General features: G+C 39.3%; 1 protein-coding gene across 5 annotated transcripts; it reads left to right on the top strand.

Annotated features, from left to right (window-relative positions):
* Positions 1–1,233: 1,233 nt before the first annotated feature.
* On the top strand, positions 1,234–12,078 carry washc2c (WASH complex subunit 2C). 5 transcript variants are annotated; one of them, XM_085477701.1, is made up of 31 exons: positions 1,234–1,389; positions 3,010–3,153; positions 3,289–3,453; positions 3,634–3,702; positions 3,784–3,957; positions 4,082–4,175; positions 4,263–4,321; positions 4,415–4,468; positions 4,582–4,677; positions 4,784–4,868; positions 5,043–5,102; positions 5,221–5,366; positions 5,466–5,556; positions 5,644–5,697; positions 5,785–5,988; positions 6,093–6,238; positions 6,328–6,438; positions 6,956–7,051; positions 7,137–7,238; positions 7,328–7,435; positions 7,521–7,690; positions 7,830–7,950; positions 8,192–8,584; positions 8,677–8,805; positions 8,909–9,010; positions 9,136–9,210; positions 9,408–9,467; positions 9,945–10,172; positions 10,311–11,045; positions 11,140–11,311; positions 11,429–12,078. In XM_085477701.1, exons 2-31 carry the CDS (start codon positions 3,010–3,012, stop codon positions 11,575–11,577), a joined length of 4,392 nt encoding a protein of 1,463 aa, XP_085333827.1. In that variant the 5' UTR covers positions 1,234–1,389; the 3' UTR covers positions 11,578–12,078. The 5 variants fall into 5 exon arrangements, with proteins under 5 accessions (XP_085333827.1, XP_085333826.1, XP_085333828.1 ...); XM_085477700.1 differs by having other exon boundaries at positions 8,153–8,584; XM_085477702.1 differs by lacking the exon at positions 5,043–5,102 and having other exon boundaries at positions 8,153–8,584.
* Positions 12,079–12,269: the final 191 nt, after the last annotated feature.

Here is a 12,269-nt window from a genome sequence, read left to right as displayed (position 1 = left end):
ATATAAGCAGTATTCACAAATTTCTTTTATTGTCAGAATTATCATGGTCAAATATTAATCTAATCAAATATAGAACTTGTGTAAAGGTGTAAATCAGTGGGTTAATTTTAAGGTGTGCTTTAGATTAAGTACATGCATCAGTAAAACTCTGAAGACATTTGCTTTGAAAAATGTCAGTTTTAGTAATTGGTTTAGCTGCAAATTACCACAAAAGATAACAGTCTTTTCTGCATGGTGTTTATAGAAAAGATATTCATATTAGTAAACTGTACATGCTTTGTTACTGACCTTTAGAGGGCACTGTCCTCCATCTAGACTCATGGTTCTCAAATAAACACAGGAGAACGGGAGCTCCTTGTAATATTATCTGTCCCGGAAATGCTATAAAAAAAGACTAAGCACCCACATACATGGCAAACAAGAGATGAAGCAGCAGAGTGAGACCAAATGAGCCCTTGTTTTTAGTTAGTTTTTTTTTTTAATCTGTTATAGCTGATCACAGCTGATGTCAAGAAGTGCCACGTAACTCACGCAGCCACATTACCAAGCATTTCATGCGTACCTCAATCTTTTCATCAATGGGTCAAGAATATCAGCGGTCTGAGCACTTTTATTTGCTATAGCAAATAAAACTAATAAGAAAAAAGTAAATTATTTGCCTTTGCAACATGATACTCATATGAGGTTGGTAAGATTTTACAAAATAGGCCTTCTTTAGTTGTTTAAGACGAAGAAAAAGTCTGAAACGAACCGATTACTCATAAAATGTGATCTAATCTTGTGCGCCACCCCCCTGTCCATGACATGCACAGTTGGTGTTTGGAAAGGCTTTAGCCATGTTTTTTTGTTTTGTTTTTTTGTTTGTTTGTTTGTTTGTTTGTTTGTTTGTTTGGTTGGTTGGTTGGTTGGTTGTTGTTGTTTTTTTTTGGGGGGGGGGGGGTATTTGGTCTTGTTGTAATTTCAATAACAGATAAATGTATTCGGTTTTGCTTTCGTTTTTTGTTAACAGCTGACACGTGAATGAAGAGTTTTGCTTTGCCGTTACTTTATTGTTCTCTCTCGCTCTCGTTTATATATATCGGATTTCTTCTGGCATTCAATAACCTATGTATTTTAAATAAAACGCAACACTAACATGAATGAGATGCAGCGACAACCACACCAGTCACCCAACGCGGAAAGCCAGCCGTTTGGTCTGTTCCACTCCGCCCCACTTTCACTATGTTGCTGGGCAACGACAGTCAGGTGACTGTCTGCAGACAGAATATGGCTGACCTGTCAGAAGACCAATGAGGGAAAGGCCAAATTTTGCATAATCGATCTTATTTTCCTCGTCGTTTCTGACAACACTTGACCGTCTTAGAAAGCATTTATCCAGAGGTCGTCAAGGTAAGCTCGGGAGTGCGTGGTTTTTGTCTGTGTGTGTGTCACTCTCGTTAGCTCGGAACAGCAGCAACCACCGTTGGTGTTGGCTAGCTAAGTTAAGCTAGCTGTTAGCCAAACAGTCTGCGCTTTCTCTACCAAGAAAGAAATTCTAGTTACAAGAAATGACATTTAGACAACTCTGTGGATTCCTCAAGCTTCCTTCCGGAAACTTGTAACACTATTGCAGAACATGTTGTGTCGAAGGATATTAGTAGAATGATAAAAGTTAAAAGAGGAAGTTATAAGTTAGAATTGCATTCATCGTGTTGCATTTCAGGCGCATATTTAAAGCAGTCAGTATCTGTATGCACACGCACATGCACAGACAGTCCTCCCATGAAAACTTTTAAATCTATATTTGGATAAGGTCTCCAGAAAAGTAATCTGTTCCGATTTACTCAGACGTAATGACCGCTGTAAGTTTTTGGTTTGCTTTGTTGTGGCTTAATTGGCTCAAAGGTCTTGGATTAGAATAGGTACTTGCATCACATTCAAACCACTCGTAGCTAAAGCGAGTAGCGGTGACTATCTCGTTACAATTAAATGTTTTTTCTGGCTAGGCTAGTCTAGCTATGTTAGTACAAATGCTGTATAAGCACCTGCTGCATACAGAGCTATTAAACATGGAGTTGTATTATAAGGACTTGCGACGCTCTGTGATAATTTCATTTCATGCGCATTTTTTTCCAATTACTGTTTAAGTTAAAAAAAAAAAACACACATACGTGCATACAGCAGCACTTGGAATGGATCTCTAGCATCAGCTATGCACTTCTATTACCAGCGAACTGTGGCCAACCAACATTGGGCTCTTCCCGCAGCGGAAAAGTGGTGTTTGTATCCACAATATACAAGCGTCACACCACAGGAGGAAAGTAGCTGACCTCTGGAGAATAGGCACATGACACTGTAGTAGTAGTAGTGACATACCCACAGTTGTTTTCAGTGGAGAGTTTTAAACCTTTGACCAGAGTTCATGCTGGCTGTTTAGCTGTGGGAGGCATCATGTGGGTTTTTTATTTGGCCATGCCGATGTCCTTGACTCTGATCTGGAGTGCCACAGTCCTGCCAAAGACCGCATTGTTTGTGTTAACTGTTGTAATTTCTTTTGATCTCAGAGCAGTGAGATTAATTACTGATATTGTACAGTTTTGCACTCAAAATTTATAGGTTAATTATTAACAGATTTGTCTGTTTGATACAATGTTCCAAGCTTATTGGGTCACCTTAAATGTAGAGAATATGACAAACTGGTCCTCAGTTCCTACTTTATCTCTGTGATATGAATAGTTTTTTCAGTGTCTGAAGACTTGTTGGTAAGGGGAAAGTTGTTTCTGGATGATGCACTTACAAAAACTACAAAAAAAACCCCTAAAATATTTAAAAGCTATTTTCATCACCAAGCTTTGACATTCAATGCATTTGTTCAAAACAAGCTCAAATAAAAATTGAATCATTGTAGGCAAACCTTCATTTTATTTGAGGTTTTATTTATTTATTTTTTTACCATTGGGGTTTCAGAGGCATTTAAGGGCTCGTATGAATTATTAAATCCATTAACAGAAGCACGTGATCTGGTTGCAGATGAGTGGGTTGCCGGAGGGAATGGCAAATGGCCCAAGCAGGAGTGAACACTTAGAGAAAGATGCTCAGATTTGGGAGAGACCCTGGACTCTTGAAGAGATGCGACAAAACGGCGCCAACTGGTCCTTAGCAGCTGACTCAGGGGTAAGTCAGGAAGATCCTCCCCAGCTCTGAAATGGAGCAAAGAAACAGAAGATGTATGTTCTGTTTGGTGAATTGAAAGTCATCCTGCAAGCTATCCTGTCTTAATAATGTCTAACAATTTCCTTTTCTTTACAGCTCTTCCTCTTTCTTCAAGATTTCTCACAGAGAATGCTGTCAAAGACACACGAGATTGAAAAGCAACTGGACAGTCTGATCCGTGACACCAAGACCACAGACAGCTGCTTGCACTCTGTCTTTAATGACTTTTTGATGCTGTCCAACACACAGTTTATAGAAAATGTAATGCATAGCTTTTAAACATTTACACTGCAATTCCTTCTTTATAGCTTAGCTGTGTCTGTACATTATGATAACTCACACAACTTATTGATGCACTATTGGAGCCATGAGTGATCCAAGGTCTCTTTTGGTGAAGTTTACACAATGTAATCTGTCTTTTAACTTTATGTCCTGTTTCAGAGAGTGTATGATGAAGAAGTAGAAGAGACTGTACCCAAGGCTGAGGCTTCAGAAAAGAAGCCTCAGCAGGTACGTTAAGAAATTCAGCACCTGTTACTCGTATTTCTTGAACTATTCCCATAACTGTGATTATGTGTGGTTTTCCTTAAGGAGAAGTCTCGAGAGCAGAAAGAAGCAGAATTGATACCTAAGATGCAGGAAGCTGTGAATTATGGTCTGAAAGTGTTGGAGTCGGCCTTTGAGCATCTGGACATTAAAGCAGGAAACTCTGACTCGGAGGATGAGGAGGTGTCAGACAGAGCAGATGCAATCCTAGAGCCCAAGGTGTGCTTTCATCTTTGAAGCATTAAAGGGGATTATTGTAATAACTATAGAAAACCTATTAATAATGTTTCTTTACATTAATTTAATTTATTTTCTGTTTACTTCCTGTTTCCTGAACCTTTAGGATCTTTATGTGGACAGACCACTGCCGTATCTGATTGGTTCCCAGGCCTTCATGGAACAGGATGATGTTGGACTTGGTGACCTATCAAGTGATGGTAAAGTACTCATTATTACTGACGATAGCTTATGTAGGCACTCGCATAAAGTAACGTATATTTCTAACAGTGTTTCTGTCATTTCAGAAATGTCAGTTGACAGTGACAGGGACAGTGTGATTGAAAGTGAAGATGACAAAGAAGAAGTAATATCATTTTCACATTTTTTCACATATATATATTTCTTTTTTTTTTTTTTTAAATCCTTACATTTATTCGTGTTTCTAATACTTTAACAGCATTCAGACGATGATTTTAATCAGGAGGAGGAAGTTCACAATAGTATTAAGAAGGTAACCTGTTTCCCTATTTGTCCAACACATTAACAACTACAATACATGCTAAAATAAAATATAACTAACATTTTTGGTATTTTTGGGGGGGGTTTTCTCCTACGCTTGCCTAGAAGTCCTCCATGGTGAGTTATGAAGATGATGAAGAGGACGATGAAGATTCTGACATCTTTGGGGAATCAGACAAGGAGGATGACGAAGACACACAAGTATGCTACGCCCATATAAAGGACTAACAACAGTGTTATGGAAATGTCTGATTCCTTTTTTCTTCTCTGCTTTCTAATCTGCTCTGTTTGCTTTTGTCACGTTCAGAATACAGGTCCATCGTCATTTGCTGATGAGCTAGCTGCCCGAATCAAAGGTGAACCGTTCAACAAACCCGAGGGAGATCGTGCATGTGAGTCCTGTTATTACGAAACTTTTTAAATATTCATCTTTTCCGCTCATTGTATTCCATTTGATTGAAAATGAGTGCATCCAAGTTTACTTTTAAGATTTCCCAGAAAGCATTACAGCTCATCACTGCATGCTCAGATATTTTGTTTTTTTCTACCGTGTTATACATTTGAAGCATTGGCATCTAAGAAGAAAAGTAAAAGCAGAAAAGAGCCAAAGCCTGCAAAGCCACAGGGTAGGATACTCATTCATTCATCAGTACATGATGATTTTTGCATTAGTGCTTTTCCCATCACTTATTTCCAAAGCAGGGATTCCATTATTCTCAGTTTTGTTAATTGACATTGTAACAGCTGCTGAGGAAGACAGTGATGACATGTTCAAGCCACCAAAGATGGAGGATGATGATGATGAAGAGGATGATGAGTTTTCACCATTTGGGGGGAAAAGTGGCCTCTTCAGTGGAGGGAAAGGCTTATTCGATGATGATGATGACGAGGTGATAAAGTTATTTTGTCGGTTGCTCTGTTTCACCTGATTTCCACATTGTAGAGACTGTTTGAACTGTGTTGTCTTGTATTGTTGTATCATCATGCAGGGTGATCTTTTCTCTGAGGCACCAAAACCTGCTGTGTCTCAAGAGAAGAAAGCTGTGAATGAAAGTGTGAAAAGCACAGAAGAAAGTGCAGGTGAGAGAACAATATACATAAAATATTTACAGATGTTTTAAAAAGTGGACCTATAACTTAACGCATATCTTTTCATTAACACCCAAGAACCTACCAAATCTATAAAGAAGATTCCAGTCGGTGCTGTATCAATATTCCCAGGTAGGAATTAGTTTTATGATGGCTAAATAACCTTGTGAGTGTGTGTGTCATCATCCTTAAATAAAGTCAGTCACTTTCTGCCAACAGAAAGCAGCCTCTTCAGTTCAGGGAACAACTCCGAGTCAGAGGAAAGCAAACAGAATGGGACTCCAGCTCCTAAGACCACTGCCCCTTCCAAACAGGTTCCAGTAGGAGCTGTCAGAGGAGGGGGTGGGCTGTTTGATGATGAGGAAGACGACGACGACGACGACGACTTCTTCAGTGGTAAAAGCCTGAAAAAAGCTGACTCAGGTAAGAAATGAAAATGGGAACCTAAGCGCTACAGTGAAAGTTGAAATAAGTTCCACACTCTGAACTGACTATGTAGTGATTGTACTTCCTTTTTTACTTTTCAGAAAAATCCAAACCCAAGAAAGCTGTTGACCTTTTCAGTAATGATGATGATGATGATGGGGACATATTCAGTGACAAGTTCAGTGCAGCACCTCCACCTCAAAACAAGGAGGTAGTAGCAGATAAGGAAAATCCACCTGAGAAAAAGGTATAATCGCACACATTTATCGCTGCTGCGAAACATGATGACTAAGTGTATAAGATGAGTTTCATACATTCATTAATTTTTATGTTTAGATGCCTGCAGGGGCCATCTCCATGTTTGGTCCTGGGACTAAAAGCTTGCTCAGTGAGGGCCTAAAGAAACGGCAGCCATCTACCAGTGAGGAGTCTGAGAAAGCAGAGGAGGTCTGAATGGAACATTGTCTAACAATATTCTCCTGACAAAATCAAATTTACTGTGTTTTCACTTGCAAAATGGCAGGACTTTGGGCAAAAAGCTCTCAATTTGGCTTCATTAACTTGAATGCGGAGGCCATCTAGCATTTTAAAAATTTTTTGCAGTGTTTCATAATACGCCATCAACTATTTGGAGACTTGGCTGTATATTGAATTTTACCTTATTCCATGAAGGTCTGGGTGTGCAATTTGTTTTGTGGTTGTTCCTGCCTGTGGAATAAGTCATTTGTCAGGCACAGATCATATTAAATGCGCAAACAAGGGCAGAAACTCCAGTGCTTTCTGAAAATAGGCCAAATTCAATTTAGTCTGGAAAACACTGCTGGCTTTTTCTCCTGTTGACAGAGTTCACTTCTCTTTACTGTTTATCACTGTTTTTCTCATAAGATTAAAAACCTTATTCTGCCGCTTTAAAGTCAGAAAGGTATTTGTATTCGGTTTCACATCATCATGTTATGGATTTCAGAATGGTCTGCCTCCAGATGTTGGAAGTGCTGCTGTCAAGCAGCCTCAGAAACCCCAGACCAGAGGCCTGTTCTCTGATGATGATGAAGATACACAAGTAAGGCTCTCAGACATCATTGGGTAAAATTAAAAACAGCACTGGTACATTTTATTACACTATAAATGTGTTTTGCCTTCCACAGGTATTTTCAACCAACATTAAGAGTCAGTCTAAGCCTGAAACTACAGGCCAGAGCAAACCCGCCATGGCTCCTTTGTCTTTATTTGATGATGAGGATGAAGAGGTGAAAATATTTCTTCACAAACTTAAATGAAGTTAGTCTTATTTTGGTGAGACTGCATCACTATAATCTGATGAATCTTCTGCTTGCAGGATCTGTTTGCCTCTGTAGCTAAATCTAAACCAAAACCACCTCAAGCTAAAGCCTCCACACCACAGCCCACTAAGCCTGTGTCCAGTTCACTCTTCAGTGATGATGAGGTATGAATATATACAAAAAAACCAAACATTCCAATTCTTCCTGCCAGCACTTTATTAAATGATGGATTATTTTCTCAAATGACAGGACCAATGGCTAAGTTCAAAAAGTAGTGCAACAAAACCAGAGACCAAGACCGGAGGTATGAAATCCAGTGCAAGTGCCCCATCCAGTCTCCCCAGTGCCAAACCAGCTCAGAAGAGCACCCTCTTTAATGACGATGAGGATGATTTGTTTGCTCCAACAAAAGAATCAAGGTATTTACAGACTTTCTCTTCCTCCATGCAGAATATTTCTACTCATTGTAGAATGACTTTGATCTTAGTCTTTTGCAACTTTTGCAACGCTCTTTGACAGGATTTCTTAAATATCCTCTTGTTTTGCCACTCTTTATAGTAAGACAAAGCCGCAGAGGGTTGCTCTCTTGTTTGAAGATGAGGGTGATGATGATGAAGATAAAGGTTCCCTCTTTGGCATCAAACATGCTGCTAACACAAACGCAGCAACCCCAGCGAAAGTGAGTGCACTCATGATTCGTTTTGGGGTTTTTTTTGTATTTAACATTTGCTTTGATGCTTCGCTCCAGTGATCTTTAAAGGGGTCTTTCATTTGAAAAAGCATCAGCAAACAGTAGTGATATTTAAACTGAGATTCTGTGTAATATATTACACCCTTTTGTTGTATTCAGACCAAATTCTATAAATAACTCTTTTCTTTAGAGACCTGATGTGACCTCTCAGTCGTCCTCGGTCTTACAGAAGTCTGAGGAGGTTGCAGTTTCTGTGACAGCATCAAAGGACAAGCCATCAGTGCAGGAGAAACCTGCAACAAAGAACACTGAGCCAGTAACACCACCATCATCGTCAGAGAGCAGCGAAAGTAAAAAGAAGCCTGCTGGAGCTGTGAGTCTTTTTGGAGGCATTAATGTTCTCCCGAACAAGCCGACTAAGAGCCCGTTGGACGAAGACGATCAAGATGACATCTTCCTGTCTAAAGACAGCCCACCAACAAATGTCAAAAAGGAGGAAAAGAAGGAAGAGAAAGTGAAAACAAAGACCGTTAGTCTGTTTGATGATGAGGAGGAAGATGAACGGGATTGGAATAATCCAATATTTACGCCCAGTAAACCCACAACAAAAAACACTGTAAAGGTTTGTCTGCTTCAGAAGAATTGATTGAATTGCATGATTTTATTTCTCTTGTAGTAACTGTTAAAAAAGTCTGTCTGGATATTATTTTATAGTCTATAGAGGAGCGACCGCAGGCAACGAGCACCGGGGTGTTCCAGGATGAAGAGCTGCTGTTCAGTCACACACAGCAGAAGGACAACGACCCAGATGTTGACCTATTTACCACTTCACCAAAAACTACAGTCAGTATATTTGATATGATTTTTACGTCTATCTTGTCCCTGTAGATAACATATTTCACTTAGCTACATAGTGTCTCTAAAAGCAGATATGTTCTTTTACTAGAGTTCCAAGCCTAGCTCAGTGAAGCCAGCAGCACAGAGTCTGTTTGCAGATGATATTGAAGATGACCTCTTCAGCTCCATCAAGCCAAAAGCTCCTCCTCCGGTACCAGTATGATTATTTTTAGCAATTAGATTTTGGGCTTCTGTTGTGGTAGGAAAAAATATCAGTTGTGTTAATGTCAAGTAAACTCAAAACCCAGAAATCCAATCCCTCCTTTTCATTCTTAGAAAGTAGCAGAGAAGCCCAGTAAGCCTGTTGACAAAGCACCACTCGCAAGTCCAGACCCTGTATCAGAGACTGAGGTTAGACTGAATTGCCCATATCATGCTTTCTTCCTTCTAAGTTTTTACTTTTTATGTATTTTTTTTAAATGGTTTTCAGTATGTTGTGATAGACGCACTTATTTCATAGTTTCCCTTATTGAAATACAGTGCTCTTTCTAGCTGAACACTTTTGGATTAAATTCTGACCTGTAATTACCTGTAATTTGACCACACAGAAACCCGCACCGAACCCTGTAAAACCAAAAGATTCCTCATCGAAGATTGGGAAGCTTCAAGTAATATTTTTGTTTTCATTGAATCAAACGTCCTCATTCCTGACATTTCACTCTTGATTCCTTCTGAGGAAAGCTTGTTCCCACTTACATGTCTTTCTTTTTAAGGTTTCCTTCTGTCTGGGCTTTTAAAAAAAAAAAATTAAAAAAAAAATTCCACCTTCAGATCTTCAAAATGAAGCATATTGTCTGCTTTGATTTGTATGTATTAAACAGGGAACAAAGTTTGCACCTGCTACTTTGCAGTTTCACTTGTTGGCACTTACCCATCTTGTTCTTCCTTCACTTCCATCAACAGTTCTGGTTTCTCATTTCTCTCTGAATGATCTGCTGTTTGGAACTATGATGAGAAACTTCATGAATAGATAATAGCCAGAAATGTCTATTTATTTATTTTTTGAGTCACATAATTAGTCTGTTTTAAAAAGGTTAGTATCATATTTATATTTTTCACTTTGACCCTATTTTGTTTGCATTCAGGCCAGTCTGATGATCAACCCTGCTGCGTTGCTCCCTGGTGCAGTACCCACTATGCCAGGAGATGCAAGTTTATTCCCTGGCATGGCACCCAGTTCCTCCTCTGGTGTATCCAGCTCAAGCTTGAGCCCAAGCCCTGCCACAACTCCTGCAAGAGCTGGACCAGACAGAGAGGGAGGCGTCAGCTTTGACACCCCGGTCCAGGTCACAACATTGCAGAGCGCACACAAGGTGTGGTTTTTGTTTTTTTTGTTTGTTTTTTTTGTTTGTTTTTGTTTTTTTGATTGATTTGATTGAGGCTTATTATTGTCTTTCTTATTTTTCGGATTTCTGGGTTGACATTGTTAGTGTGAATCTTCTGTCATGCAGAGTCGCACCAAAGGTTCTGCACTTCGGAGACCCCAGTCCAGAGCAGCGAGGCAGCAAGCGGCCCAAAGATCTGTGGAGGATACAGAAGAGACCCTAGGTAGAAATGTTCTTGGGCCAAACCCCACCGTGTCTGGTTTAGTCTCACCTACATCGGACAAGTCTGACCATTTGCACGTCGATCCAACACTACCAAGCTTAACTGCACATACAGCCCTGCCTTCCTCTACACCTTCTCAACCTTTACCCATTTCCACAACTGCTCAACCTTTACCCTCCCAAGCTTCCCCTAGACCATCCGAACTAAAACTACCAGTGTCCTCGAAGGCTGAAAAGAAAGACTCTGTAAAGGACAGTAACAAGCTGCTGCTGTCTCCTGATGAGGATGACCTTTTTGGCTCTGACAGTGTGTTTGGGGGAACCTCAATCTCTAACAAATCCTCCACCAGGCAAACTTCTAAGGCGGTGCCCCCTCAGGCCAATAGCGGGACGGGACTGAAGAAGGATAAAGATAAAACCACACTCCCATCCATTTTTGATGGCAACACTGATGACCTTTTTCAGAAGGTTAAGCCAAGACCAACTACTAAAAAAGCCAAGGCAGCATCCTTTTTGGGAGAAGATGATGATGATGACGATGATGACATCTTTGGGCTGAGCAACAGCTCCACTCCCTCATCTACAAGCAGTAAAGAAATCAAGAACAGCAGTAGTTTTTCAAAGCAGGACCTCTTTCAGGTACCTTTCTTCTTATTTTATTTTTATGTAAATGAGATTGTCTGTGTCGTACTCCTAATGAGGTTTATTTCCTCAAACATTTGTCTGTTCTCAGGACGAAGTAGCCGCTGTGCCTAAAGTTAACAAGAAGCACAAAGAGAAGACCATCGATGCCAGCTTGTTTGATGATAACATAGACATCTTTGCTGACCTGACGGACACTTTAAAAACAAAAGAGAAGTCCAAGGCAAAGGGAGATACCAAATCGATATTTGATGACGACATGGGTAAGCAACAATAAAATGCACGTGGTTATTTTTAATGGAAATGTTCAATTTCGCCTTTTCTCTTGTCTGCCTGGCTTGTTTGACTAAATATTATGTATGCCTCTCTGTTCTTTAAAGATGACATTTTCTCAACAAGCACAATAAAGCCAGTGGCAAAGGCTCCTCCTAAAACAAAGAAAACAACACCATCCAAGGAGAACAGCAGTACCGCAACGGATTCAAGCAACATTTTTGATGATCCACTTAATGCTCTGGGCGGGAATTGAACTGTCGTTTCCACGTAGCCAGATTTGTACAATTTGTGCATTCATTCTTTTGTCATTTGGATCATTGAAAGATATCAGATTTGCTGTTAATAGAGTATTTATTCATATAAATTCATATAAATAATGTGGCTTATTTTTGGCAATCAAAGTCAAATGAAAATAATTCCAGCTTTTTCAAAATCATCCTGTTGTCATTGTTATTTTATACTGTTAGTCTTTCCTATACATAATAGCACTTTATAAGCATACCATATGCTTAGCCTCGAAGTCTCCAGAACTTAAACGGCAACTGTTTTGTTTGCATCCATGGGCTTTGCCATGTGAGATTTCATCTCTTTAGGTTTGTGCCATATCATGTTTATGAGAAATCATTGTGTTTACTTACTATCTTAGGCATTTTTGACAATGTTTTTATTAAGGAAATTCACCCATTTCTTAACTTTGGTTGTGATTAAAAAGAAAATTCATTTTTAATAACTAAAAAGAAACATATTTTAAGGATCCTTATTGTCTGTGATTATTTCAGAGTCTGTGAATTTCATGTATGTTGTCTGTCTTTAGGTATAGGCAGTTGTGATTTTACGTTACGATTAAGATTCTGTGATTTTATTTACTTTATTTTTATTTATTTATTTGTATTCTTTGGTTGAAGTCACCAAAATTAAAGGTAAAGGGGGGATTTTAATTTAGTT

The sequence above is a fragment of the Copadichromis virginalis genome, linkage group LG13, assembly GCF_057382275.1.
Source record: "Copadichromis virginalis isolate Kocher_CV1m ecotype Utaka linkage group LG13, C_Virginalis_male_GT1.1, whole genome shotgun sequence".
In the NCBI taxonomy this organism is placed as follows: Eukaryota; Metazoa; Chordata; class Actinopteri; order Cichliformes; family Cichlidae; genus Copadichromis; species Copadichromis virginalis.
Note: the sequence above shows the minus strand (reverse complement) of the source record. Positions and strands in the feature narration are given on the sequence as shown.